The 27,841-nt window shown below is 47.4% G+C and overlaps 1 protein-coding gene across 1 annotated transcript in view; it reads right to left on the reverse strand.

The window, feature by feature from the left end:
* Positions 1–27,841, reverse strand: part of LOC119961991 (growth factor receptor-bound protein 14-like) — a 302,798-nt gene that overhangs the window by 169,948 nt on the left and 105,009 nt on the right. Inside the window, exon 3 of the mRNA XM_038789692.1 lies at positions 6,951–7,151. Coding sequence (XP_038645620.1) covers positions 6,951–7,013 — 63 coding nt within the window. The 5' untranslated portion in view covers positions 7,014–7,151. The remainder of the gene's footprint in view (positions 1–6,950; positions 7,152–27,841) is intronic.

Genomic DNA, 27,841 nt, shown 5'->3' on the forward strand with positions numbered 1-27,841 from the left:
TCCGCCATGGCCGATGCGTAGGTGAACTCCCCCCCGCGCATGCGCGGGGATGACGTCAGCAGTCTCTGACGCTCACGCGCATGCATGGACCCGCGCCGGCCGGCGGAGTTCCTTCGACCCCGGCTGGCGCAGCGCCAAAGGCCTTCCACGCCGGCCGTCGGGTCGCCGACCACTGCGGGGCGGGCCTAGCCCCTAAAGGTGCAGAGGATTCCACCCATAAGATTCTGAAGGGGCTCAACAGACAGACACGTTTAGGTTTGTTTCCTGGCAGGGGAATCAGGAAAATGGGAACACATACTCAGTATGATGTGTCAATCATTTAGAATTGAGATGGGAAGATATTTCTCAAGTCAGAGGGTGAGGAAATTTTGGGATTCCCTCCACTAAGAGTTGTGGATGCTCCATCATTGAGTATTCACAAGGTGAAAGAGTTACATTTTTCATCTCTCAGCGAATCAAGGGTATGGGAGATGGGCAGGCAAGGAGTTGAGGTCGCAGATCAACCAGAATATTACTGTATGGCAAAACAGGCTTGAGGAGCTGTATGGCCTTCTCCTGCGCCTATTTATTTAAGCTCTTAGAAATTGCGGTATTCCTGATCAGGGAACCAATGTACACACACAGGTGATGGGCGAACAACAGACAATTAAGTGCAGTACTTGAGCTGTGGATGTTGTGTGTGGGGGGGGGATTGATTTGTGAGGGGGGGGGGGTGTTGCTAGTGCAGTTAGGAAAATAGGAAGCAAGCATTCACAAACATGTGAGGGGATGGGGATCAGAGGCCGAGGGAGGTCTATAGTTTACCTCATAAGGAAACAAAAGGAATAATACAAAATTAATTATCTTTCTGGGTCTCTCCTGACTCTGGGTTCACGGCCACCAAATTGGTTTATGATGGCATCATGGTGCCTGAAATGATCATTCAAAGATGGATCCCATTACCTTCCGGTGGGTGTCCTGTTCAATTATTCAAAATGTAGGTTAAAACTACAACCTAGAGGAAGGCAACCATTTTACTACCCATCCACAGAGTTACCAGGAAGGGTTAAAATCTTCTCTGGTACCTTAGTTTTTAATCTATTTGACTTGTCTAAGTAGTGACTAAAGATTCTTGCTGATTCCTCTTGGCATTTTCATCTAAAAGCACATCATATTCTCAAAAAATTATTTTCAACCTAATATGATCAGATGGACTCTTCTGTCAGATAATAACATATTATAAAGTCAAGTTAACCCCTCCTAAGTAAAAATGACCCGTGAGTTCTCATGCTTATTCAGACATTTAAGGTTTTCAATATGCATAAAGGAAAGATTTTATAGAATACAGTACTGCATTATAATTTAATACCATAGATGTTGGCATATAAGTCAACCTTTGAAGCCTCAAAAAACTCTCCAAAAGTGGGGGGGTCAACTTATATGCTGAGTGTAAAACTGAACCGCCTACTGTGGGTGACTGCCATTTTGAAATGTCATTGGCACCTGACACAAAGTGTGGGCATGTCTGAAACTCCTGCTTGTCTTTGCAACACAGCCCATTTTGCCTCTTGATCCTTGGCACACAATTATAAGATACCAGTAAGTAGAGGAGGCAGTGGAGTAATGATATTGTCATGAGAATGTCACTTTAAGAAATGTTTGTCTTCTCAAGTGGCTGCAGTGATATCAGTGTGTGGGTGGAGCTGGGCTCCAGCTCTGCTTTTTACTTTCGTTTTGAGCTGGAAGCTGTTTTGTAGCTGAGTTTTGGATTAATTTTCAGTTGGAGAGCTGCATTCAAACCAAGGAGGTGTATTCTGGGTCTCTCTCTGCAGGCTAAAGAATGTCTCCAGATCACTTGATGATTTCAAAGTAATACCTGCTTCTGGAAGAAATGCAAACCAACTTCTTTGTTAAAAAAGTTTTTTGACTTATGGATATTGTTGGGAAAGTTACTAAGGGTTACCTACAGACTATTGTATCTTTGGGGGGAGTATCAGTGTTGGTAGTTGATAAGATGTTTACTGTGTGTTTATAAAATGTTAACTGGATTAATAGAATAAACATTGTTTTTGTTTAAAAATACTTTAGATCGCTGTTGCATCACACCTGTAAAGTGGGTCCTTGTGTTCCCCACAACTAAAATCTATTCAAAGTTGTAGGTCAAGTGAACTCCATGATATACTTTGGTATTCTCTAAACCCTGCCTATAGAACATAGAACATAGAACACTACAGCGCAGTACGGGCCCTTCGGCCCTCGATGTTGCGCCGACCTGTGAAACCATCTGAAGCCTATCTGACCTACACTATTCCATTTTCATCCATATGTCTATCCAGTTACCACTTAAATGCCCTTAAAGTTGGTGAGTCTACTACTGTTGCAGGCAGGGCGTTCCACACCCCTACTACTCTCTGAGTAAAGAAACTGCCTCTGACATCTGTCCTATATCTATCACCCCTCAATTTAAAGCTATGTCCCCTCGTGTTGGTCATCACCATCCGAGGAAAAAGACTCTCACTGTCCACCCTATCTAACCCTCGGACTATCTTATATGTCTCTATTAAGTCACCTCTCAGCCTTCTCCTCTCTAACGAAAACAACCTCAAGTCCCTGAGCCTTTCCTTGTAAGACCTTCCCTCCATACCAGGCAACATCCTAGTAAATCTCCTCTGAACCCTTTCCAAAGCTTCCACATCCTTCCTATAATGTGGTGACCAGAACTGCACGCAGTACTCCAGGTGCGGCCGCACCAGAGTTATGTACAGCTGCAGCATGACCTTGTGGCTCCGAAACTCAATCCCCCTGCTGATAAAGGCTAGCACACCATATGCCTTCTTAACAGCCCTATTAACCTGGGTGGCAACTTTCAGGGATTTATGTACCTGGATGCCGAGATCTCTCTGTTCATCTACACTACCAAGAATCTTGCCATTAGCCCAGTACTCTGCATTCCTGTTACTCCTTCCAAAGTGAACCACCTCACACTTTTCCGCATTAAACTCCATCTGCCACCTCTCAGACCAGCTCTGCAGCATATCTATGTCCCTCTGTATCCTATAACATCCTTCAGCACTATCCACAACTCCACCGACCTTCGTGTCATCTGCAAATTTACTAACCCATCCTTCTACACCCTCTTCCAGGTCATTTATAAAAATGACAAACAGCAGTGGCCCCAAAACAGATCCTTGCGGTACACCACTAGTAACTGAACTCCAGGATGAACATTTGCCATCAACCACCACCCTCTGTCTTCTTTCAGCTAGCCAATTACTGATCCAAACCGCTAAATCACCTTCAATCCCATACTTCCTTATTTTCTGCAATAGTAGTAATATAATAGTATTGTCACTGGATCAACAATCCAGAGACCCAGGGTAATTCTCTGGGGACACCGGTTTGAATCCCACCACTGCAGATGGTGAAATTTAAATTCAATAAAGATCTGGAATTAAAAGTTTAATGATGACCATGAAACCATTGTCGATTGTCGTAAAAACCCATCTGGGAAATCTGCCACCCTCAGTTGGTCTGGCCTACATGTGACTCCAAACCCACAACCCACAGCAATGTGGTTGACTCTTTAAAAAACAACATGTCTGAAATGAGCAAACAAGCCACTCAGTTCTAGGGCAATTAGGGATGGGTAGCAAATGCTGCCCCAGCGAATGATGCCCACAGGCCATGAATGAATAAACAAAAAAAAACATGGGGCTGCATGGTAGCACAGCGGTTAGCATTGTTGCTTCACAGTTCCAGGGTCCCAGATTCGAATTCCGGCTTGGGTGACTGTCTGTGCGGAGTCTGCATGTTCTCCCCGTGTCTGTGTGGGTTTCCTTCGGGTGCTCCAGCTTCCTCCCACAGGCCACAGATGCAAGGTTAGCTGGATTGGCCATGCTAAATTTGCCCTTAGTGTCCAAAAAAGTTTAGGTGGGGTTACTGGGTTACAGGGATAGGGTGGAGGTGGGCGTAGGTAGGGTGCTCTTTCCAAGGGCCCGTGAAGACTCGATGGGCCGAATGGCCTCCTTCTGTACTGTATATTCTATGATTCTATGCATGAATGGATTGGAAACCTGAGGCTGGCTACTAATGCAAATCTGGCATGTCGTGACGGGGGGAGGGGTCAACTTTTGCACCAACTATATGTCAAAACATGGGCCAGGATTCTCCAAAATCCCGTTTAAGTGTTGAAGCCGTTGTCAAAACCGGCGCGAGCGACGCCGGCATCAACAAGCCTCCAGGCCCAGTTATTCTCTCCGTCCACGGGGACGAGAACAGTATCAGAGTGCTGTGTGCTGCTCTGCCGCCGAAAGCTGGCCCGCCACGGCCGACGTGGGTCCGCGCATGCGCGCCACGGCCCTCACTGCGCCAGACTGCAGGCAACATGGTGGAGCCCTGCAGGTGCCCGGCGTGGAGGAACATAGGCCACCCCCCCCCCCCCCCCCCCGGAATTAGAGCGCCCGCCGATCCGTTGCCCCCGATCGCGGTTCTGGCCGCCGTGGAGGCCCCATCCCCAGAGTTGGTTCCCCATCCCGCCCCCACCAGGACGGCCCCCACAGCCAGAATGCCGATGTCCCGCCGGGTAGGACCATACGTAAATGAAACCGGCGGAACCCAGCGGGCACTTGGCCCGTCGAGCGCGCAGAATCACCGCGGGGGCCACTTTCAACAGCCCCTGACTGCGCCGGCGCAATTGCCGCCGATTCTCCAGAGAAATGGTAGCCCGGTCGCAGAGCGGCGTGGCGGGATTCACGCGCCCCTTTGCCGATTCTCCAACCTGGCGCGGGCTAGGAAAATCCTGGCCATGATGTTTGGGGCTGGAAAAACGCGGTCGCCTTATTTGCTGCCGTGATTTGCAGCATTCAGGGAATGACTGCAAGGCAACTGCTGGGGATTGATGGAAGAATGTCAGTTCATTTTGCAAATGCTTTTACTGAGTTTTGCAGTCATTTAATTATCAAGATAACTATCTCAAATTTATTTTGGCAGTAAAATGAAACTAACAGACTCTATGGCATTTGAACTCCGCCCTGTATTTATTTTGTACCGAACGTCACTCCCAGAGATGCCAACTATTGAGAACGAAACACTGGGATAATAAGAATGCTCTATTGCTGAACAAAGGCAATTTTATACAAATGTAATTATGTAGGTTGTAGGGTGTTATACTGTTTCTGGGTAATGTGACCTTCTGTATTTTAAGAAAATCCTCCCAAATGGACTATCAGGTTGGGAGGAACTTTAAAAGACACGGCAACATGAAAGATAGCTATCTTCAAGCCTTCATTTTAGCAAGTTTATATTTGATGATCCTTGATGCCAATTAATATTTCTTTCTGCTTTCAACTGTCTTGGGTATCAGTTACATACAGCCACGGGGCAGGGCTTCATTGATATTATTGGTTATCTCCCGTCAATTTGCAGTTATGTGGTACCAGTGGCCAACACTAGCACCATTGCAGGTATGTGTCCTGCAGAATTATTATCAATACCATATCTGGTCAATAGATTCTTCAGTTGACTAAATATAGTAGTGAATAGAAGGTGTCCTGTATGAATGGCATAAATGTGTCTAGCAGCCAATGTCCAGGATCTTCATAATGAGGCATCTTAGTAAGGCAAATTATGCAGCTTTTGGCACTGAACTACGATCCTCAAGGTCATAAAAAGACTATATCGCTGGGACAATAAGAAAGCAAAGCTCCAAAACAAGTCATTTTATCTACTAATTGTTAACTAGTGAAACAACTCAAAAAACTAGGCTTTGCAGATGTAAAGCAAGTAAGATTTATTTGAGACAAGATTCTCTTAATTATTCAGGTGTTTACCAAACTCTCAAAAGATCATTTATAGAGGCAGATTTTCCACAACACTCAGACAAGCCAATGAAATGTCTCACATTGAGGTACCGTCACTTGTGGATTTTCTGGCTAAAGATAATAATGTGCAGAGAATAAATCTGCCCGTAGATTTATTCATACCAGTTGTTATTGATGAGAAAATGACAGACATTGGATATATTGGCAACACCATCATGACAACCCTGGCCAGCAGATGGCATTCAGCATGGCTAACTGAATTCATGGTGGTCGGGCATGGGTCATTCAGGGCTTTAATATGGAAGTGTTATCAGGCCAATTGCGAACAATTGATGGATGGCTAATTTTGCCAAGACAGGCAGAAGATTCTGTTTTAAAATATTTTTTTCACCCAGGACCTTAGTAGCACTCAGGGCAGCCAACTCACTTCCCACCGCTACCCCTGCACCCAAGATATGCAAATCAGCAGCAGTAGAAATATTAGCTGAATGCCAATACATAAATGAAAGCTTCACTGGGATGAGCAGGCACAATTATATCCATTAGGGGCTGGTTTAGCTCACTGGGCTAAATCGCTGGCTTTTAAAGCAGACCAAGCAGGCCAGCAGCACGGTTCGATTCCCGTACCAGCCTCCCTGGACATGCGCCGGAATGTGGCGACTAGATACTTTTCACAGTAACTTCATTGAAGTCTACTCGTGACAATAAAGCGATTTTCTTTTCTTTTCTTTCATAATGTCGATTCAGTGCAATATCAGTCAGGTCAAAACATCAACTCATAATTCAACTTGTCAATCATGGTTTAGGTTAATGATCTCTCTGTACTTGACCTGTAATTCAACACTAAGTATTCCAATATTCATCAATACTTGCAGTAAAAGAGACACATTACTTGGTTTTGTTTCTTCCTTATTGAGTTACACCACAGATTTACAAGTACAATTAAATAACGGAGCATACACAATTCATTATAAACTATTGCAAGTCTTCAATCAAAGTAAAATATTCACAAATGGAAAACCCCTTCAGTCTTTAAGAAGTTAAAGGGGCTGGTTCAATAGAATTGAGAGAATTCCCATTTTAAGCATTAGACGTGTAAATAATTGGTTTAAAAAAAAGAGAACGGAACATAAGTACCAAAGGCTATCTTACCCGTTTCTGCAGTACAAGTGGAGTGATTGCAGGCAATGTGACTCGGCGAGCAGACAAGCTCATGTCTGTTCTTCAAAAGGCGTACCATTAAGCAACCATGAAAGACCAATCTGTTACGTGGTTGATGGAAACTCTTGACAAAAATTCCTTGCAGACTCAATACACTGTGCACAAAATTCCTTTGTCGTGGCATAGAGGTTGCTATCAAAACATAATACTGAGTTAAAGGATCAACAAATATCACCCAGCCTATGTGAATCCTGTACTACCCAAACTAATTAAGAGATGTGGTCATAGGACAGGACAAATCAACAGCCAATCATAGCCACTAAAAGCTCCTCCTTTGCCCTTGAAAACAAATTCTCTTCTTGTTTATGGTTTTAAAGAACACAAGATTTCCTGACTGCTAAAACAAGAGTACAGTTTTAAATCTGTTGCTCGTCAAGGAATTTTTGTCTTGGTCCCCTCAAATTCAGTATTTTGGCACCACATATTTGTGTATTTCAGTATTAGTAATTATCTGTAAGTATCCTACGCTAAGAATATTTTGCTACACATAAATAACAACATTCCATGGAGAATTGTTTGCCAAATGTGGGTGCACGTTCGATAATTTTCGAACCCAAAAATATTTCTTGCTATTTCTTTTCTTTAATCTTTTATTTTAAGGCTGAAAATATAAGCACAAGAAAAATTAAAATCACTGAATAATGTGCATAATTTTACAACTGACTATAATTTCATGATTATAATTGCTCGTCAGCCGGAACTTGGCAATTTGAGAGGTAAATGGGTCCAACTAGCACCTTATCTTTTATGTTAGAATAGCATTTGGGCATCGCAGCAAAGATTATTATTTTTAATCTCCAAGGAAATAGACATTTCACCAATTTTTTGTGGCTTTTGTATAATTGTTTATGGACAGTAATCTAACATGTAGAAACAAGAAGTAAAGTACTCATTAAAGAGAAAAAGGTTTCCTGTTCGCCAAATTAAGGTGCCCCTTCATGATAGACACATTGCCAGAAGCGGTAGCATTGAGACGTCCCAAAGGTTTTATAGAAGTCGGCCTCATCAATAGTTATTTCTAATGTTTAGGTTACCAAGTTGCTATGCATCACAACATACAATATGAAACCACTGACTGGTGAAGTCAAATTGAAACAGTACAAGCTAGCAGAAGTTTACAGTGTAGAAAGAGGGCCAGGTTCTTTTAACCATGGCACTGAGAAACTTCATAGTATAATATTAAAAAAACAGATTGAACTTAATTCCCATTTAATTTTGTCAACCAGAGGAACTAGCCCAAAATAGGTCGAGTGAAACTTTAATTGTTACAGTACCTCAATACAAAGTGAATAGCTAAGCCACATAGTTCAAGAAGGCCTCAAATTCAAGGCTATTTTTTACATTGACTTTGATGTCAATGAAGATAATTTACCATAGTAACCTATAATGCAGGATAAAATTAGTTCCTATCCCTACAATTATCCGGTGTTCATTACTGGAAGTGTACAAAGCTAGAGATCAGGGGTGTGATTTAATCAGGAAATTTCTAGCGAGCGGGAACTGCCACGAGTTTCCCGAGGCTTGGGCCGGTGAGGCCTTCACCACAATAAAACGTTAATTGGTCCACTTAACAAGGCCCCACGAGCTTCTTGTTGCAAATCATGGTCCCGCCGGCTGACTTGCCATGACCATGCTTGCCGGCCTCCTGCCAACAAGAGAGAGCAGCACTTATACCGCTCCTGCACAGCCAACACCAGTCAGCTCGCAGGCATGTCGCCAAGACAACCAGCCCCACGATTTGGTGATGCCAACCTGGCCGGACTGTTGAAGGCTGTGGAGGCCAGCTGGTGGCCAGAACCCTGAGGGTCGGCGGGTCAGCCACAGCTGCCTGGGAGGGATGGCAGCAGAAGTCAGCTCGGGGAGCGTGACCAGGAGGACTGGCACCCAGTGCCGCAAGAAGGTTGACGACCTCCATTGGGCTGCTCGGGTGAGTTTGCACAGGGCCCCCAGTGCACCTCCCCTTACACACTCTTCCCCCCCTCCCCCCCCCCACCCAGCAAACTCACCCCCATACTCCCCATCCCCTCCATATGGCTCATCTGCCCAAGCCCCTCTCACAACCCCAAGCCCCTCCCGCAAGTTCCCACGCGGGAGGCAAACAATGCCTCCTCTGTGTCCCTGCAAGAGAATTGGCTCATAACTGACAGGAGAGGACCAGACAAGCAGCAGAGCGACGGACATAAGAGCCCTCACCCCTTATGAGGAATGGGCCTTGGAAGACAGAGCAGTAAAGTCGGTGCACGGTGCAGAGATGAGGATCCATCGATTCCCACCCAGATGACCTGCCAAACATGAGTTGTTGATGCCATACACACTGATCTATCCTTCCCACAGACTGCATGTCCATTCTCCAACAGGACCTGCAGCCGAGGGTTCTGGTCCATCCACGGTGCCCTCCTCCCACTATCCTCCCCCTCCCACCCCTCCCCCCACCTCCCATAAGAACACCTTGGAGGAGAGCTCAGAGGATAAATCGCAGCACAGCTGTCATCCCCACCCTCCACCAGTGCAGAGACACACAACCTTGATGGGCGAACGTAGTGGACAGGCTTCCGGGACACATTCTGGTGAGCACCACACAGTTGCTGATGCACATCAGGTGGGGGCAGGAACCCCCAGGTGAGACAGCAGTCAGAGGTCTGCTGGATCCCAGGAGCCAGCTGAATTCCAGTCAGATGCTGAGCCTCTGGAGCAGGTTTACCCGGAGCTGTGTAGATGATAGGGTGCAGCTGTGAGATTCAGAGCGGGCTGCCAGTGACCCTCCAGCAGGTCTATAGCCGATTGGAAGCATCCCAGAGACATGGGGTGCAGGAGATCATGCCGGCAATGCTTGGCACTGAGAACAACACTGCTCGGGTGGTGACTGCAGTCGAGAGCCTGGTACACAATGTCTGCAGCATGAGTGGAGGTGTCCAAGGCACGGCTGACTCAATGACAGCCATGGCTGTGTGCCTCGGCAGCATGTCTGAGTCACTGGGGGATGTCACACGGGGGACCTTGATGAGGCGCTGCGGAGCATATCAAATGGGAGGTTATCCATTTTGGTAGGAATAACAGCAAGAGGGATGATCATTTAAATGATAAAATATTAAAGCATGCTGCTGTGCAGAGAGACCTGGGTGTGCTCGTGCATGAGTCGCAAAAAGTTGCTTTACAGGTGCACCAGGTGATTAAGAAGGCAAATGGAGATTTGTCCTTCATTGCTAGAGGGATGGAGTTTAAGGCTAGGGAGGTTATGCTGCAATTGTATACGGTGTTAGTGAGGCCACACCTGGAGTATTGTGTTCAGTTTTGGTCTCCTTACCTGAGGAAGGATGTACTGGCACTGGAGGGTTTGCAGAGGAGATTCACTAGGTTCATCCCTGATCTGAAGGGGTTGGATTACGAGGAGAGGTTGAGTAGACTGGGATTGTACTCGTTGGAATTTAGAAGGATGAGGGTGGATCTTATAGAAACATATAAAATTATGAAAGGAATAGATAGGATAGATGCGGGCACTGGCAGGTGAAAGCAGAACTAGGGGGCATAGCCTCAAAATAAGGGGAAGTATATTTAGGACTGAGTTTAGGAGGAACTTCTTCACCCAGAGTTGTGAATCTATGGAATTCCTTGCCCAGTGAAGCAGTTGAGGCTCCTTCATTAAATGTTTTTAAGATAGAGATAGTTTTTTGAAGAATAAGGGGATGAAGGGTTATGGTGTTCGGGCCGGAAAGTGGAGCTGAGTCCACAAAAGATCAGCCATGATCTAATTGAATGGCGGAGCAGGCTCGAGGGGCCAGATGGCCTACTCCTGCTCCTAGTTCTTATGTTCTCATGTTCTTATGTCCCAGTATCAGGCAGGCAGAGATGAGGCACTGCAGAGTATTAGCCCAACAATGGTGCATCTCGCAGTCAGTATCCGGTACAGTGTGGCACAGTTGGACATGTGCTGCCGGCGAGTGCACCGGGACACTCCGGCCCCAGCGCTTCCAGAGGGTGCCCGCCAGAGCCATCGAAGGCCACAGGATGTGGTAAGCAGCAAGCTGCCTGGTGTGCATTCTGGTGTACACCACCAACAGGTGATGGGTGTGAGCGAGCACTCAGCAGACATGCAGAGGTCAGACTATGGCATTGAATGAGGAGTTCCAGCACTCGGTTCTCTGCAGGTTTTCATCACTCCCTGCCCTCAACCAAGACCCGTTGAAGTTGAAGTGGGTAGGAATGGGGGGTGTTGGTGGGAAGGATGGTGAAGGGGGAGAGTGGGAGGGGGGAGAGTGGGAGGGCAGAGAGGGGTGGGAATGGGGGATGGGGAGAGGGAGAATGACAGAGAGGGCCACGTCCTATGTGGAGCGGGCAAGGGTGAGGGCCTCCTGGCCCTCCGGGCTTGTTCGACCTTTGCCACTCCCTCCAGTCCTCCATCCCTGGCTGGTCCTGTGGGCCGTCCCAGCTATGTCCTAAAGCCACCCCCCCCCCCCCACCCCAGTCCGGTGCCTCCTCAACCTTGTCCTCCTCGAGGGTCGCCACATATTCCTCTCCCTCCAGCTCCAACATGTCATCCCTCTGTTGTGCCAGGTAATGGAGGACACAGCAGATAACCACAAAGTGGGCGACCCTCTGGGGGGGGTGTACATCAGTGCACCTCCAGAATGTTCAAGGCATTAGCACTGCATTTTGAGGAGTCAATGCACCGCTCAATGACAGCCCGGGTGGCCACATGGGCCTCGCTGTACTGGGCCTCCATACTGGTGTCATTAGACAGGTCCTCAGCAGGTACCCCTTATCCCCCAAGAGCCAAGCGGCCATCCTGGGGTGGTCCTTGAAGAGGCCAGAGTTGTCCGACACCGTAGGATGTAGCTGTCATGTACACTCCTTGGGAAGCGTGCACACATGTGCATGGGGCCGGATTTCCTCAGCCCAGGGCCGGGCCGGAGAATCACCGTGACCGCCGCGAATCGCGCCACCCCGGCCCGAGGCTGGCACGGGATTCTCCGGAGAGCGGAGAATCCGCGCCATTGCCACCGGCGTGGTTCCGGTCGGGGCCGCTCTACCCGGCCGGCCTGCCGATTCTCGGCCCGGGGTGGGCCGCGCAGCCAACGTGAAAACGGCGAGACCCGCCAGCACCGTCCACACCTGCTCTCAGCTGGCGGGAACTCAGCGTGGAAAGGTCGGGGGGGGGGGGGGGGGGGTTGGCCTGTGAGAGGCAAGGGGGGATCCGATCCCACGGGGGGACCTCCGATGTGGCCTGGCCCATGATCAGGGCCACCGATCAGCTGGCCAGCCTCTCTGGCTGGGGGCCTTGTTTCTTCCGCGCCAGCCCCTGTAGTCTTGCGTCATGTTGCGTCGGGAACAGCGGGTTGAAGGAAGGCATTGCGCATGCGTGCATTGGCGCCGGCGCCACTGCGAATGCGCGGATCCTGCGGCGCCCAGTCCGCGGCGGGATCAGCAGCTGGTGCAGCGTGAACCGCTCTAATGCCGTACTGGCCCCTTTTGCGGGCCAGAATTAGTCATTGGGTCGGCCCATTCACACCGTCATAAAACGCGATGGCGTTTACGACTGCATGGACACTCTGCCGTAGGATTAGAGAATCCCGCCCATGATTTTCATGTTGTGGTTGCACACGAGCTGGATGTTCAGTGAGTGGAACCACTTTAGGCGCTGGTTCAGCACAGCGGGCTAAACAGCTGGCTTGTAATGCAGAACAAGGCCAGCAGCGCGGGTTCAATTCCCGTACCGGCCTCCCCGAACAGGCGGCAGAATGTGGCGACAAGGGGCTTTTCACAGTAATTTAACTGAAGCCTACTTGTGACAATAAGTGATTATTATTATTCTGTTGATGGAGGGAACTCCCAGATGGCCCGGTGAGCACAAGGCGACATGCGTGCTATATATTAGCCCCTGGGCCAGGGTTACCCGATGATGGCGGTGAATCCTGCTGCTTGGGCATCTGGTTGGCCTTGTTCCATGTCAAATATATAGTTTTCTGCCCGAGTAAATAGGGAATCCGTGACTTCACGGACGCACTTGTGGGCTGTAGCTTGTGAGATGCTGAACAAGTCCCTGCTTGAGCCCTGGAATTATCCTGAGGCGTAGACGTTCAGGACTGCGGTGACCTTGATGGCTATCGGGAGCGGGTATCCTCCTTCTCCAAGGGTGCCAAGCCCGTGAGAACATGGCACAGGTGCCGCACCTTACCCTGGTTGAGGAGGAGCCTCCTGCAACATGCGTTGTCCGTCATCTGCTCAAAAGACTAGTGACAACTGTACACCTTGGCCCATCGCAGGCCTCCCACTCTGGGTCCCTCCCTGGTCTGATGGGTGGCCGGGTCCTCGGGATGTGGTGCTGCGCCCTGCACATGGCCGTCGCCTCAAACCTCTGTCGATACCTCTCTGCCATCTGGATGCCTGGCCGGCCAGCAGCATCACAAAGGCACTTTCCGCGGGATCCAAGAGATTGTCCATCCTGTGTAATATCTGTAAGGAATTGGGAGAGGGTATGAGACTGACAACCAGCCCCAGAACCCTACAGTTCCCCCATTGAGTCAGCCCCACCCCAATCCAACACGCCCTACCCACGCACCCCTGGACTGGGTGCTGATCCCATCCTTGGTGCCCACACCCACCATCTGGTCGTGGAAATGACCCAAGTGCTAGGACCCAGCCCCAGATTGTTCGGATGTTGGCTGCTGCGTCCGCAGTGTTGCCTCCTGCAGTGTTCAGGCACAGTGTCCAGGCAGAACAATTTGATTGGGATGCTCGGCAATAACTCCCACATTCGATATAGCAAGCCTACCCACGGGAATCCACTTGGGAACTGTGCTGTGCTCACTTACCTACGATTGCCAATTTGTCAATTCGCAATTGGTAATATCCTTCAGCAGCGCAGCCAGAGACTTCCGCAGTCAGTGGGAGTTATGGGTGGTCGGTGAGGGAGGCGGGCAGGGGCTGGGATTGCCTCGGGAACTGAACCTCATGGCAGACCCGTAGGCCGCTGAGACACCAACACCCCACCCCACCAAAGCCTAGCCCAGGCCATGGGCAGCCACATTCCTGCTCCGCAAGCCCCCCCCCCCCCACCCCATCGACGGTGGCTCACCCAACTGAGGCTGACCACACCACCCTCTCCAAGCACTGGGGCAGCAACCCCACTGCCCCTGGGTTCTTCCTGTCAGCGAAGGTGGCTACTCACCTCCTTGGGTACCCTCAGCAACCCTTCCACCAGCTTCATGCTTTTAAAAAGGAGGTCTGATTGACACCCACTTCCAGGGGAGGCCATTGGATCACACAAGGCCGTTATGTAGGGAGCTGTTCCCATTAATTGTATGGAGATGGTATATAAGTTGTGATTATTGGTTTCTCTCCATGCTAAGGAGAGACCCTGATTTCACCAATGATAGTGGACCGGTTCGATTGGCAAACAGATCGCACCCAGTGCAGTTCTTGATTCTGGCCTCTCCCGCAATTTAATGGCCTTGCTTAAGCACAACACGGCCATTAAATCGCACCCCAGATGAGCAGTAACCTTCTACAGTTAACATCCTGCAGACAGTGGCCTAGTGGTTAGCACAACCGCCTCACGGCACTGAGGTCCCAGGTTCGATCCCGGCTCTGGGTCGCTGTCCGTGTGGAGTTTGCACATTCTCCCCGTGTCTGCGTGGGTTTCGCCCCCCACAACCCAAAAATGTGCAGAGTAGGTGGATTGGCCATGCTAAATTGCCCCTTAATTGGAAAAAATAATTGGGTAATCTAAATTTTAAAAAAAACATCCTGCAGACACACATCAAGGTTTATACGTGAGAAACTAAGGGGCTGGTTTAGCTCACTGGGCTAAATCACTGGCTTTTAAAGCAGACCAAGCAGGCCAGCAGCACGGTTCGATTCCCGTACCAGCCTCCCCGGACAGGCGCCGGAATGTGGCGACTAGGGGCTTTTCACAGTAACTTCATTGAAGCCTACTCGTGACAATAAGCGATTTTCATTTCATTTCAATTCATAATGTCTTGGACATGGCTAACGAGTTAACTGGCACTTGTCCTGGCACCAGGACCCAAATAAGGGGTCACACCTCCATTCCGAGGAAAGAAGGGCAAAACACAGAGTTGAAAGAACCACAATAAAAACGGAAAGTTCTGGAACAACTCAACAAGTCAGGCAGCATCTGTGGAGAAAGGAACAGAGTTAACGTTTTGAGTCCATATGGTTCTTCTTCAGAGCTTCGTCCCAGCTTTTGTAACAATTTAAATATGGACATCATGTTAATATTTCTGAATACATTTCTTTGGGACTGATTCTGAAAGGTGATTAGAATATTGACAAATGCTTTTATATTGTTAGCTCAGCAAACTGCACACATTAATAACAGTAGGCATTTTTCAGAATTCTAGCAGCCAATTATTCCAAATATGCTTCAGTGCCCACAGAATCCAACAGAAGAGACGCAGGAATGCACGGTCAGATAGAAATGAACAAAGGTTTATTAAGGTATAGACAAAATCACAAAACTACAACTCCTCTCCCCGAAGGGCCACGCCCCCTGATACGCACCTGGGTCGGGGTTTTTATATTGAGACATTCCCCCTTGTTAAGGGGAAATCCTGCCCCCAATTGCTGGGGATTTCATACTCTGAGGTGGTAGGGGGGAATCGTATAGAGCATAGTTTTGGCCCCCATGTGGGTTCGTAATCCCACTAGGATTCCACATTGAGAATTTGTAGGTGAGCTTTTGTTGGTTCTTTTGTCCATTAAAATCAAGGAAAGCAAGAAAGGCAGATCTGTCTTGATAATCAACACTCAAGTTCCAATAAGTAGCGAATTAAGTTCTGATCCAGCACAATTTTCTTTTCAAATTAATGTAATAAAAACAAAAACACTTTTCAAAGTAAAACCCTGACAAAGTCGATCTTGCGAGTAATGCCATCTTAGCAAAAAACGCTACCACAATCAATGACAGAGCACATTGTGCATCTTCAAACCAATCTTGGGCAATGTTCTCCCAAGAGTTGTGACTCCCTCGAAGAGAGCTCAGAAAGTGCCAGACATTATTTTGCTCTTGTGAAATAACACTATTATGATGAGATATGAATCTTTCACACAAATGCATGTAGGGTACCTCCATAATGCCACACCGCATTTTAGTTTATTGGATTAATTATCCACTCTTTGATATTTTAAGTCTTATACTAATATAGTTAGAATGGTTCTTCTCCAAAACTAAGGCTGTGTTCTTCTTTAGAATAGTTCTGGACCACAATGCGCAACCAGGGGCTAGTTTAGCACAGGGTTAATTTGCTGGCTTTGAAAGCAGACCAAGGCAGGCCAGCAGCACCGTTCAATTCCCATACCAGCCTCCCCGAACAGACGGCGGAATGTGGCGACTAGCGGCTTTTCAGAGTAACTTCATTTGAAGCCTACTTGTGACACTAAGCGATTTTCATTTCGTTTCATTGCTTCTTTTTGCAGAAACTAAATGAGAATGATAATCTATGCAAAATATGGTCCCTACAAAGATTAAACATAATCGAAGGAATATTTTGGGAGAATAAGCTGGTATAAAGCATAAAAGCTCTATGCAGAATAAATGTTTACGTTTATGCAAAACCAGATTTTTTTAAAAATCACACCTTTTCAGTCTGTGTAGCTCAGTAACTTATCAAATAAAATTACTGAGCAGCTGGGAAACTGATTTACTAGTTTCCTTTTGTTTTTTCAGAGAAGTGGGTGTGGTTGGCTAGCGCAGTGTTGCCCGTCCCTATTTGCCTCTGAGAAGATGGTGGTGAGCTGCCTTCTTGAACTGCTGCAGTCCATGTGGCTCAGGTACACCCACAGACAGTGCTGTTAAGGTGGGAGTTCCAGGATTTGGCCCAGCCATAGTAAAGGAACAGCAATGTGATTCCAAGTCAGGACGCTGTGTGACTTGATGGGGAACCTCCCGATGGTGGTGTTCGCCACGCATCTGCTGCCCTTCCCCGGGGTCTAGGTCATAGGACTTAGCAGGACTGGGTGTGCCAGTGTCGTTTCCGGTGCCTAGCAACGGTGGTTGTTTATATTATTGCTCACAAGATCAGCTAATTTTTTTTCTGGTACATAGGAAGCTAGTACTTTTTATTTATAGCTCACCTCATTCATCTGTGTCTTTTTGTTAGGAGTGGGATTTAGGGAGGATTACCTACATGGTGATATTGGGCAGAGAGCCTGAATGTCAGCTGTAACAGCAGACCCTGAAGTGTGTACTCTGCTGCAGTAGAGAAGAGGTTCGCTTTTAAGATAGAAGCTGTACACATTTATTTGTTAATTAAAAACACTCAGGTGTTTTCAGTGTTTTGGTCAAAAGTTGACAATTACAGAAAAAAAAACAGAGCTTAAATAAACAGGGTAAGCACAGAAAAATTAAGTCACATTGGTTTTTTTATACAGAACACCACTAAATCATAAGAAGCCAAGCCAGAAACAAACAGAAAAATGTGTAGTTAGTTGAGCTAAATAGCATTTATTTCAAAAGGGCTCGGCTAGACGAGGTTTTGAGTTGCTGCCTTGTCAAGGTTGAGTTCAGAGTAAATAAATATACAAAGAGAGTCGAATGTTTTATCGTTTTTATCCTTGACCCCTCCCATCTGTGATCTACACGCTGCCCCTCAACAATATGATCCGTAAACAGGTCACATGTGTGCAGTGACCACACCCAGCTCCATCTCTCTGGACTCCCCCACTGTTGCTAAACTATTCGGCTGCTTATCCGATATCCAGTGCTGGATAAGCCTCAATTTCAACAAGGGGAGGATTGAAGCCATTGTTTTCAGTCCCCAATCCAAAATCCATTCTCTAACTATCGACTCTATCTCTCTCTCTCGCTGGAAACTGCCCGAGATTAAGCTATTTTGTTTGCAACTTTGGTGTCACATTTGACTCTGATGTGAGCTTCTAACCTCATATTCATGCCACCACTATGACCCCCTGGTTCCACTTGGCGAACATCTCTCAGCTTCACTCACTCCTGTCTCAGCTGATCTGTTGTTGAAATGTTCATTCATACTTTGTTATTTGTTTTACTCATCACAGAGGAGTCATCACAGAGTCCAGAAAGGAGAGTCAAATGAAAGGTTTATCGCCAAAGGTATGTACAGGTAACAGTCCCAGTCGGAACTACTCTGCAGCTCGGTTCCTATCTGGCCCGACCTTTTAAAATCCTTCAGCGGGGGACCTCGTACTCCACGAGGCTCATGGGGAGATCAATCGGGCCATCCCCGTGGATCTCATGATGGTTAAAACATCCCTCCCCTCCCCAAAGTCCATAAGTTTCTCCTTCTGCACTGTAAAATCTATGACCTATGCTGTAGAATCTGCTAAGATGATGATCTACGATCTATTTTTACTGAATTCAAATTTCACCATCTATAGTGACAGGATTTGAACCTGTATCCCCAGAGCATTACCCTGGATCTCTGGTTTACTAATCCAGTCACAATACCACTATGTCACTACCTCCCCGCTGAAAACTTTAACGAGCCGATGACAGTCCAAATGATAGCCTTGTGTATTTTTAGAAGCCCCTGTGGGTGTTAATGGTTATGTAATGCCTGGAATCGGCATCCAACTGCAACTGGAGATAGGCACACGAGCAGTGGGAGAGACGCCACTGTGGGAATGAGGCCACAGACAGAGTGAGTTTTAAACTTGGGAATTTGAAGCAGAGTGGGGATTTCGTGCAGGGCGCGAAGAGGTGCTTTTTGCCTTTTCTCCTTGCTTTGTAACTTTTAAATCTTCAGAGAGTGTTCTTGACCTGCTTGTTGAGGCTACAAGGGAGAGAGCTGATTAGTAAGTAGTGGACAAGGTTGGTAAGTCTTTACAACTTTCATCAATTATAGTTTGAAAATACGTTTGGTGATTTATAATCTGTAAGGGCTATAATTGGCAGTAACGAGGATGAACAAAGAAGGGCCATTGAAAATTGGATTTAATCTAAAATCAAGGAGCTTACAAAGCTTTAATATAAAAGGGTAAATCGTGACAGGAGAACACAAAGCCTTGGTTTGCTACTCTTGCTTCATGTGGGAGGCGGGAGAACATTTCCAGTGTCCGGGGCCAGCATGTGTGCAGGAAGTGTCTGCAGCTACATCACCTGAAGCTGGAGCAGCGGCTGGTGACACTGTGGAGCATTCGCGAGGCGGAGAATGCCATGCATAGCACGTATAGAGAGGTGGTCACATTGCAGGCTCAGACTCCACAGGCAGGGGCGAAATGGATGAGCACCAGACAGAGCCAGAGAGCCGTGCAGGAATCTCCTGTAGCCATTCTCCTGAAAAACCGATGGACCATTTTGGATACTGTTGAGGGTAATGACTGCTCAGGGGAATGCAGTTGCAGTCACATTCATTGCACCATGGTTAGTTCTGCTGCAAAAGGGAGGAGTAAAAAGTGGCGGAATGCAATAGTTATAGATGATTCGATTGTAAGGGGAATAGATAGGCAATTCTGTGGCCACAAACAAAACTCCAGGATGGTATGTTGTCTCCCTGGTGCTAGGGTCAAGGATGTCTCAGATAGGTTACAGGACATTCTGGAGGGGGAGGGTGTACTGCCAGTGGTCGTGGCACACATTGGTACCAATGACATTGGTAAAAAAAGGAGGTCCTGAAAGCAGAATATAGGGAGTTAGGAAGAAAGTTGAGAAGTGAGGACCTCAAAAGTATTGATCTCAGAATTAATACCAGTGCCACGTGTAGTCAGAGCACACGTAGTAGGATGTATCGGTTAAATATGTGGCTGAAGAAATGGTGTGAGGGGGAGGGTTTCACGTTTCTGGGGCACTGGGATCGGTTCTGGAGGAGGTGGGACCAGTACAAACAGGATGGGTTACACCTGGGCAGGACCAGGACTGATGTCCTTGGGGAGATGTGAGGGGGGAGGGGGGGTAGATTGGTAGGTGGGAGGGGGGAGTACCTGACAAAGCAGTTGGGGAGGGATTAAACTAATATGGCGGGGGATGGGAACCTCTGTAAGGATTAAGAGCAGGGGGAATCAAGAACAAGAGAAAAAGACAGAAAGGGGAATAAGAAAAGTGATAGGCAGAGAAATCAAGGGCCTTTATCAGATAATGACACTGTAAAAAATAGTAGGGATGGGATAAGGAACGTTAGAAGGACTAGCCTTGAGGTTTTGTGCCTGAACGCGCGGAGCATTTGAAATAAAATGGATGTATTAGTTGCACAGATAGATGTAAAGGAATACAGTATGGTTGGGATTTCGGAGACGTGGCTCCAAGGTGACCAAGAATGGGAATGAAACATTGAGGGCTATACAGTTTTTAAGAAGGACAGACACAAAGGAAAAGGCGGTGGAGTTGCACTGTTGATTAAAAAAGATATTGAACCCGATAGCCCCGAGGAAATACTCAGGGAGTCCGGTATTAATAGCTTCATTGAGAATGTGGAGGCAGTTTCGCCAACACTTCAGGTTGGGGATAGGGTCAAGGGAAATGCCGATTCGGTGGAACCACAGATTTGAGCCAGGGAAGTGGGACGGAAATTTTCGGAAATGGGAGGAGAAGGGGATGAAGACACTAAAAGATTTGTTTTTTTGGGGGTTGGTTTGCAGGATTGAAGGAGCTGGGAGTGATGTATGGGCTGGAGCAGGGGGAAATGTTTAGATACATGCAGGTTCGAGATTTTGCCAGAAAGGAGATACAGAGCTTCCCGGAGGAGCCGGCCTCCACATTGCTGGAGGTGGTGCTGTAGATAGGGGGAATTCTTGACTCTCAAGAAGGTTAAGTTTGAACTGAGGGTAGGATGGAGGGGTTCTACAATTCATGGGCGTCATTCATTATGCACTTTCAAGAATTGGATAACATCGAACATTAGCGGGGGAGGGTGGGGGTTGGGGGGAGGGGGTCTGTATGTGTTAATGGTGACTATGGGTGATTCCTGATTCCTTTTTGTCATTTGTTTATGTTAACATGCGGGCAGTTGTTTGGGTGTTGGTGGGAGGATGGGATTGTTGTTGTTGATGTGGGGATTGACATTATATTGATTACTTGTTTATTGTAGGAGATGTAAATTTGGAAGTAAATGTGAAAAAATAACGATATTTTTTAAAAAATGATATTGATACAATATTGAGGAAAAGATATAAGTACAGATGATTTAGAATCTGTCTGGTTTGAGTTAACAAACATCAAGGGGAAACAACATTTGTTGGAGTGGTGTACAGACTACCAAACTGCAGTGGTAGGTTGGGAATAGCTTTAGAACGGAAATCTGAGATGCATGTGATTAAGCAACAACTGTGATTATGGGGGGCTTTAATCTACATATACATTGGGTGACTCAAGTACAATAGAGGAGGAATTTCTGGAGTGTATATGGGATGGTTTTCTGGACCTGTATGTTGAGGAAGCAACAAGGGAACAAGCCATCTTGGACTGGGTGTTGTGCAATGAGAAAGGATTAGTTGGCAATCTAGTTGTGAAAGAATCCTTGGGGAATGAGTGACCACAATATGGTGGAATTCTTTATCAATGTGAATATTGAGATAGTTGATTCTGAGACCAGGGTTCTGAACCTCAATAAAGGTAACTATGATGGTATGAGGCATGAACTGGCTATGACAGATTGAGAAACATTACTGAAAGGAAGGGCAGCAGACAGGCACTGGCAGGCATTCAAGGAACGAATAGGTGAACTCCAAAAGTTGTTTGTTCCTATTTGGGGAGTATAAAAACTGACTGTAAAAGTTTCTATAGGTATGTGAAGAGAAATAATTGATTTAAAAAATCATGTAGGCCCCTTACAAAGGAATTCATAACAGGGAACAAAAAATTGGCTGAGGAACTAAATTCTTACTTTGCTTCTGTCTTCACAAAAGAAGATATGAATAATGTACCAGGCATTCTGAGAAACACAAGTTTTAGCGAGGAGCTGAAGGAAATTAGTATTCGTAAATAAATCATTTTGGGGAAATGAGTGGGATTGAAGGTAAACAAATCTCCAGGACCTGATAATCTGCAACCCAGAGTACTTAAGGAAGTGGCCCGAGAAATAGTAGATGCATTGGTGGTCATTTTCCAAAATTCTTTGGACTCTGGAATGGTACTTACAAATTGGAGGTAGGAAATGTAACCCTGCTATTCAAAAAGGGAGGTAGAGAGTAAACAAGGAACGATAGACCAGTCAGCCTAATGTCAATAGTAGGGCATTTGCTGGAGTCCGTTGTCAAGGATTTCACAGCACAGCATTTGGAAAGCAATAGTGTAATCAGACAAAATCTGCATGGATTTATGAAAGGAAAATTATGCTTGACAAACCTACCAGAATTCTTTGAAGTTGTAACCAGTAGAGTGACCAGAGAGAACTGGAGGATGTGGTTTATTTAGACTTTCAGAAGGCTTTCGACAAGGTCTCACAAAGCAGATTAATATGTAAAGTTAATGCGTATGGGATTACAGGTAGTGTCTTGAGATGAATAGAAAGCTAGTTAGCAGGCAAAAAAATTGGAATAAATTAGTCTTTTTCTGTTTGGCAGGCAGTGACTAGCAGGGATCTGAGATGGACCCCAACTGTTCACATTGTATATTAATGATTTGGTCGAGGGAGCTAAATGTATTATCTCCAAATTTGCAGAAGATACAAAGTTTTGTGCGAGGGTGAGCTGTGAGGAGGTTGCAGCGATGCTTCAGTGTGATTTGTACAGGCTGAGTGAGTGGGCACATGCTTGGCAGATGCAGCATAATGTGGATAAATGTGGATAATGCTTCAGTAGCAAAAATAGCAAGGCACTTTATTATTTGAATGGGTGTAAATTGTGAGAGATGCATACTCAGCGAGACCTTAATAATAATAATCTTTATTGTCACAGGTAGGCTTACATTAACACTGCAATGAAGTTACTGTGAAAAGGCGCTTGGTGTCCTTGTGCATCAGTCGTTGAAAGTAAGGTACAGCAGGCAGTAAAGAAGGCAAATGGTATATTTGAGAAGATTTGAGTATAGGAATAGAGATGTTTTACAGTAATTGTACAGGACATTGGTGAGGCCACACCTGGAGTATTGTGTGCAGTTTTGGTGTCCTTACCTGAGGAAGTATGTTTTTGCTATGGAGGAAGTGCAGCGAAGGTTTAGCAGGCTAATTTCTGGGATGGCGGGGCTGTCGTATGAGGCGAGACCAAGTCAGTTAGGATTATATCCATCATCTGGCTCTGCCAGTCGACACCCTTGGCGATGCTCACCAATGATTGGTCCATGCTCTGCAGTGCCTCGGCAATGCCCACCTGCGACTGAGACAAGCTCCACAGCGCTTCGACCATTCTCATCTGAGAGCGGGACATATCCCGCAGAACCTCATCAAGGTCAGCCTGGTACTGGGTCACATCCCCCATTGAGTCGGACAGTCTGCCGAGATCCTCAGCCATGGCCGTCACTGACTGCGCAACACCTTGGACATCTCCACTAATGGTGCTGACGTTGTACACCCAGGCTCACTACTGCAGTCACTATGTGAGCAATATTAGCCTCAGGGCCATCCATTGCTGGCGAGATCTCCTGCACTCATAGCCTCTGGGACTCCTCCAAGTGGCTATGGACCTGCTGGAGTGTCGCTGCCATCTCCCTCTGAATGTCCTGACTGGCCGATAACGTTTCCATCAGCTCCGATTAACCCTGTACCAGAGGCTCAACATCAGACTAGGACCCAGCTGGGTCCTTGGATCCAGCAGACCTCCGACTGCTGTCTCACCTGGGGGATGCTGCCTCCACCAGATTGTGGCCCCGAAGCCTGTCACTAACATGTCCCGCTTTGGATACTGTTGAGGGGGACGACCTACCAGGGGTATGCCATGGTGAACAGATCTCCAGCACTGAGACCATCCCTGTGGCTCAGAAGGGAAGGAGGGAGAGCAGGAGAGCAATAGTTATTGGGAACTCGATAATTAAAGGAACAGATAGACGGTTCTGTGGCAATGAAAGAGACTCACAGATGGTATGTTGTCTCCCGGGTGCCAGGGTCCGTGATATCTTGGACCGTATTTTCAGAATCATTAAGTGGGAGGGGGAACAGTCACAAGTCATGGTACACATCGGTACCAACGACATAGGTAAGAGAAGGGACGGGGATTTATAACTGGAATTTAGTGAGCTAGGGTGGAAGCTGAGAGCCAGGACAAACCATGTCGTCATCCCTAGTTTGTTGCCAGTGCCACGTGCTAGCGAGGTGAGGAACTGGGAGAGAGTGCAGATAAACATGTGGCTGCACGGATGGTGTAGGAGGGAGGGTTTCAGGTACGTGGATAATTGGAGAACATTCTGGAGAAGGTGGAACCTGTACAGACAGGACGGTTTGCACCTGAACCAGAGGGGCACCAATATCCTGGTAGGGAAATTTGCTAAGGCTCTTCAGAAGCGTTTAAACTAATTTGTCAGGGGGATGGGAAAACGAGCTGTAGTTCAGAAGCCAGTGTTGAGAGTAGTGAGGTACTGAGGAGGGTAAAGAGGTCGCAGGAGTGTACCGGCAGACAGGAAGGTGGGTTGAAGTGTGTCTACTTCAATGCAAGGAGCATCCGGAATATGGTCGGTGAACTTGGAGCGTGGATTGGTACTTGGGACTAGGATGTTGGGCCATTACAGAGACATGGTTAGAACAGGGACAGGAATGGTTGTTGGAAGTTCCAGGTTATAGATGTTTCAGTAAGAGGAGGGAAGGTGGTAAAAGAGATGGAGGAGTAGCATTGTTAACCAAGGATAGTTTAATGGCTGCAGAAAGGATCTGCCTACTGAGGTAATATGGGCCGAAGTTAGAAATAGGAAAGGAGCGGTCACGTTGTTCGGAGTTTTCTATAGGCCCCCAAATAGTAATAGAGATGTGGAGGAAGTAATTGTAAAACCCATTATGGATAGGTGTGGAGGTCTCAGGGTAGTTGTCATGGGTGACTTTAACTTTCCAAATATTGATTGGAACCTCTATAGGTCGAACAGTTCGGATGTGGCAGTTTTTGTACAGTGTATGCAGGAGGGTCCTGGACACAATATGTGGATAGGCCGACAAGAGGAGGCGGGGGCACATTGGATTTGGTACTGGGTAATGAATCGGGCCAAGTGTTAGATTTGTTTGTGGGAGAGCACTTTGGAGATAGTGACCACAATTGGGTGTCTTTCACTATTGGAGAGGGATAGGGATAGGGCCATACGAAGGGGCAAGGTTTATAATTGGGGAGGGGTAATTATGATGCGATTAGGCAAGAATTAGGGAGCATACGATGGGAACAGAAACTGTCAGGGAAAGGTACAAATGAGAAGTGGAGCTTGTTCAAGGATCAAATACTGCGTGTCCTTGATAGGTATGTCCCTGTCAGGCAGGGAGGAAATGGCCATGTGAGGGAACCATGGTTCACAAAAGAGGTTGAATGTCTTGTCAAGAGGAAAAAGGAAGCGTATGTAAGGATGAGAAAACAAGGTTCAGTTGGGTCGCTTGAGGGTTAGAAGGTAGCAAGGAATGAGCTAAAAAAAAAGGGCTCAGGAGAGCTAGGAGGGGGCATGAGAAGTCCTTGGCGGGTCGGATCAAGGAAAACCCCAAGGCTTTTTACTCTTATATGAGAAATAAAAGAATGACCAGGGTGAGGTTAGGGTCAGTCAAGGACAGTCGTGGGAACTTGTGCATGGAGTCAGAAGAAATAGGAGAGGCATTGAATGAATACTTTTCTTCAGTGTTCACCAAGGAGAGGGGCCATGTTTTTGAGGATGAGAGTGTGATACAGGCGGGTAGGCTGGAGGAGGTAGATGTTCTGAGGAAGGACGTATTAGCAATTTTGAAAAACCTTCGGGTCGACAAGTCCCCTGGGCCAGATGGGATATATCCAAGGATTCTTTGGGAGGCAAGGGATGAGATTGCAGAGCCTTTGGCTTTGATCTTCGAGTCCTCACTGTCCACTGGGATAGTGCCAGAAGACTGGAGAATGGCGAATGTTGTTCCCCTGTTCAAGAAAGGGAATAGAAATGACCCTGGTAATTATAGGCCGGTTAGTCTTACTTCAGTGGTCGGTAAGTTAATGGAAAAGGTTCTGAAGGATAGGATTTATGACCATGTGGAAAGATGCAGCTTAATCCGGGATAGTCAACACGGATTCGTGAAGGGTGAGTCTTGCCTCACAAATTTGATTGAATTCTTTGAGGAGGTAACTAAGTAAGGCATTTGATAAGGATCCCCATGGTCGGCTTATGAAGAAAGTAAGGAGGTGCGAGATAGAGGGAAATTTGGCCAATTGGATAAGTAACTGGCGATCACATAGCAGAGAGAGGGTGGCGGTGGATGGAAATTTTTCAGACTGGAGACCAGTTACCAGCGGTGTACCACAGGGATCAGTGCTGGGTCCTCTGCTATTTGTGATTTTTATCAATGACTTGGAGATTTACCAGGATGCTGTCTGGTTTGTAGGATAGATCTTATGAGGAAAGGTTGAGGGAGCTAGGGCTTTTCTCTTTGGAGCAGAGGAGGATGAGAGGCGACATAATAGAGGTTTATAAGATGATGAGGGGGATAGAGTGGACGTTCAGAGACTATTTCCTCGGGTGGATGTAGCTGTTACAAGGGGGCATGACTATAAGGTTCAGGGTGGGAGATACAGGAGGTATGTCCGAGGTAGGTTCTTTACTCAGAGAGTGGTTAGGGTGTGGAATGGGCTGCCTGCTGTGATCGTGGAGTCGGACACTTTAGGAACTTCCAAACGGTTATTGGATAGGGACGTGGGGCACACCAGAATGACAGGGAGTGGGATAGCTTGATCTTGATTTCGGACAATGCTCGGCACAACATCGAGAGCCGAAAGGTCTGTTCTGTGCTGTACTGTTCTATGTCCCACTGTGGTGCATGTATCTACGTTTGTGAGGGTGGGAATGACAGCTGTGACACCATGATCATGCATTCCTCTCAGCTCCCCTTTCTGGTGGTCTCCTGGGAGGCTGGAGAGGGGGCCACCCGGGATGTGCCAGTGCCATTGGCTGGAGGACCTGCAGGAAAATGGACATGTGGTCAGTGGGAGGATTGGGTCAGTCAGTGTGGCATTAACAACTCACATGTAGGGCAGCACGGTGGCACAGTGGTTAGCATTGCTGCCCACGGCGCTGAGGACCCGGGTTCAAATCCTGGCCCTGGGTCACTGTCCGTGTGGAGTTTGCACATTCTCCCCGTGTCTGCGTGGGTTTCACTCCACAACCCAAAGATGTGCAGGATAGGTAGATTGGTCACTCTAAATTGCCCCTTAATTTAAAAAAAATAAGAAAAAAAAACCAACTCACATGTGACAGGTCCTCCAGGTAGGGCCCGGTAGAACCTCACCTCTGCGGCTTCCGCCAACCTCCGCTTTGGTGACCGCTCTGTCCTCAGCCATCCCAGTCACCTCCAGGGTCCGCTCCTCGAAGGACGTGAGGATGCATACGTCTAGCAGCACCTCCGCTAGTCTGGGCCCACTCCCGACAACTGTGGGAGAGCTTTTCCTGAGGAGATACAGAGAGGGCATCGTTAGCCACATGTGTGGTTCACAACGGTGGGAGACGGGATGTGAAGCAAGGGTTGCTGGGAGTTGAAAGAAGAAGGGGGTGAAGGTAGAGTTGAAGGGACAGGGGGGTGAAGGGAAGGTCGGGGACCGCATGGAGGATGGATGCTCACGTGGGGGTGGGAATGTCTCATGGGTGGGGGGTTTAGTGTCTACTCACTCGTGCTGCCCGGTGTCGGTCGTTGATCTTTTTTCAAACACTGGAGGCCAGACCTCCTGGTCACACTCCCGGAGCTAACAGCCGGCGCCACATTGTCCCAGGCAGCACTGGCTGCTCTGTGGCTCACTCCAGGACCCTCGGATGAACAGGACATCTC

Source organism: Scyliorhinus canicula, chromosome 2, assembly GCF_902713615.1.
Source record: "Scyliorhinus canicula chromosome 2, sScyCan1.1, whole genome shotgun sequence".
Lineage (NCBI taxonomy): Eukaryota > Metazoa > Chordata > Chondrichthyes > Carcharhiniformes > Scyliorhinidae > Scyliorhinus > Scyliorhinus canicula.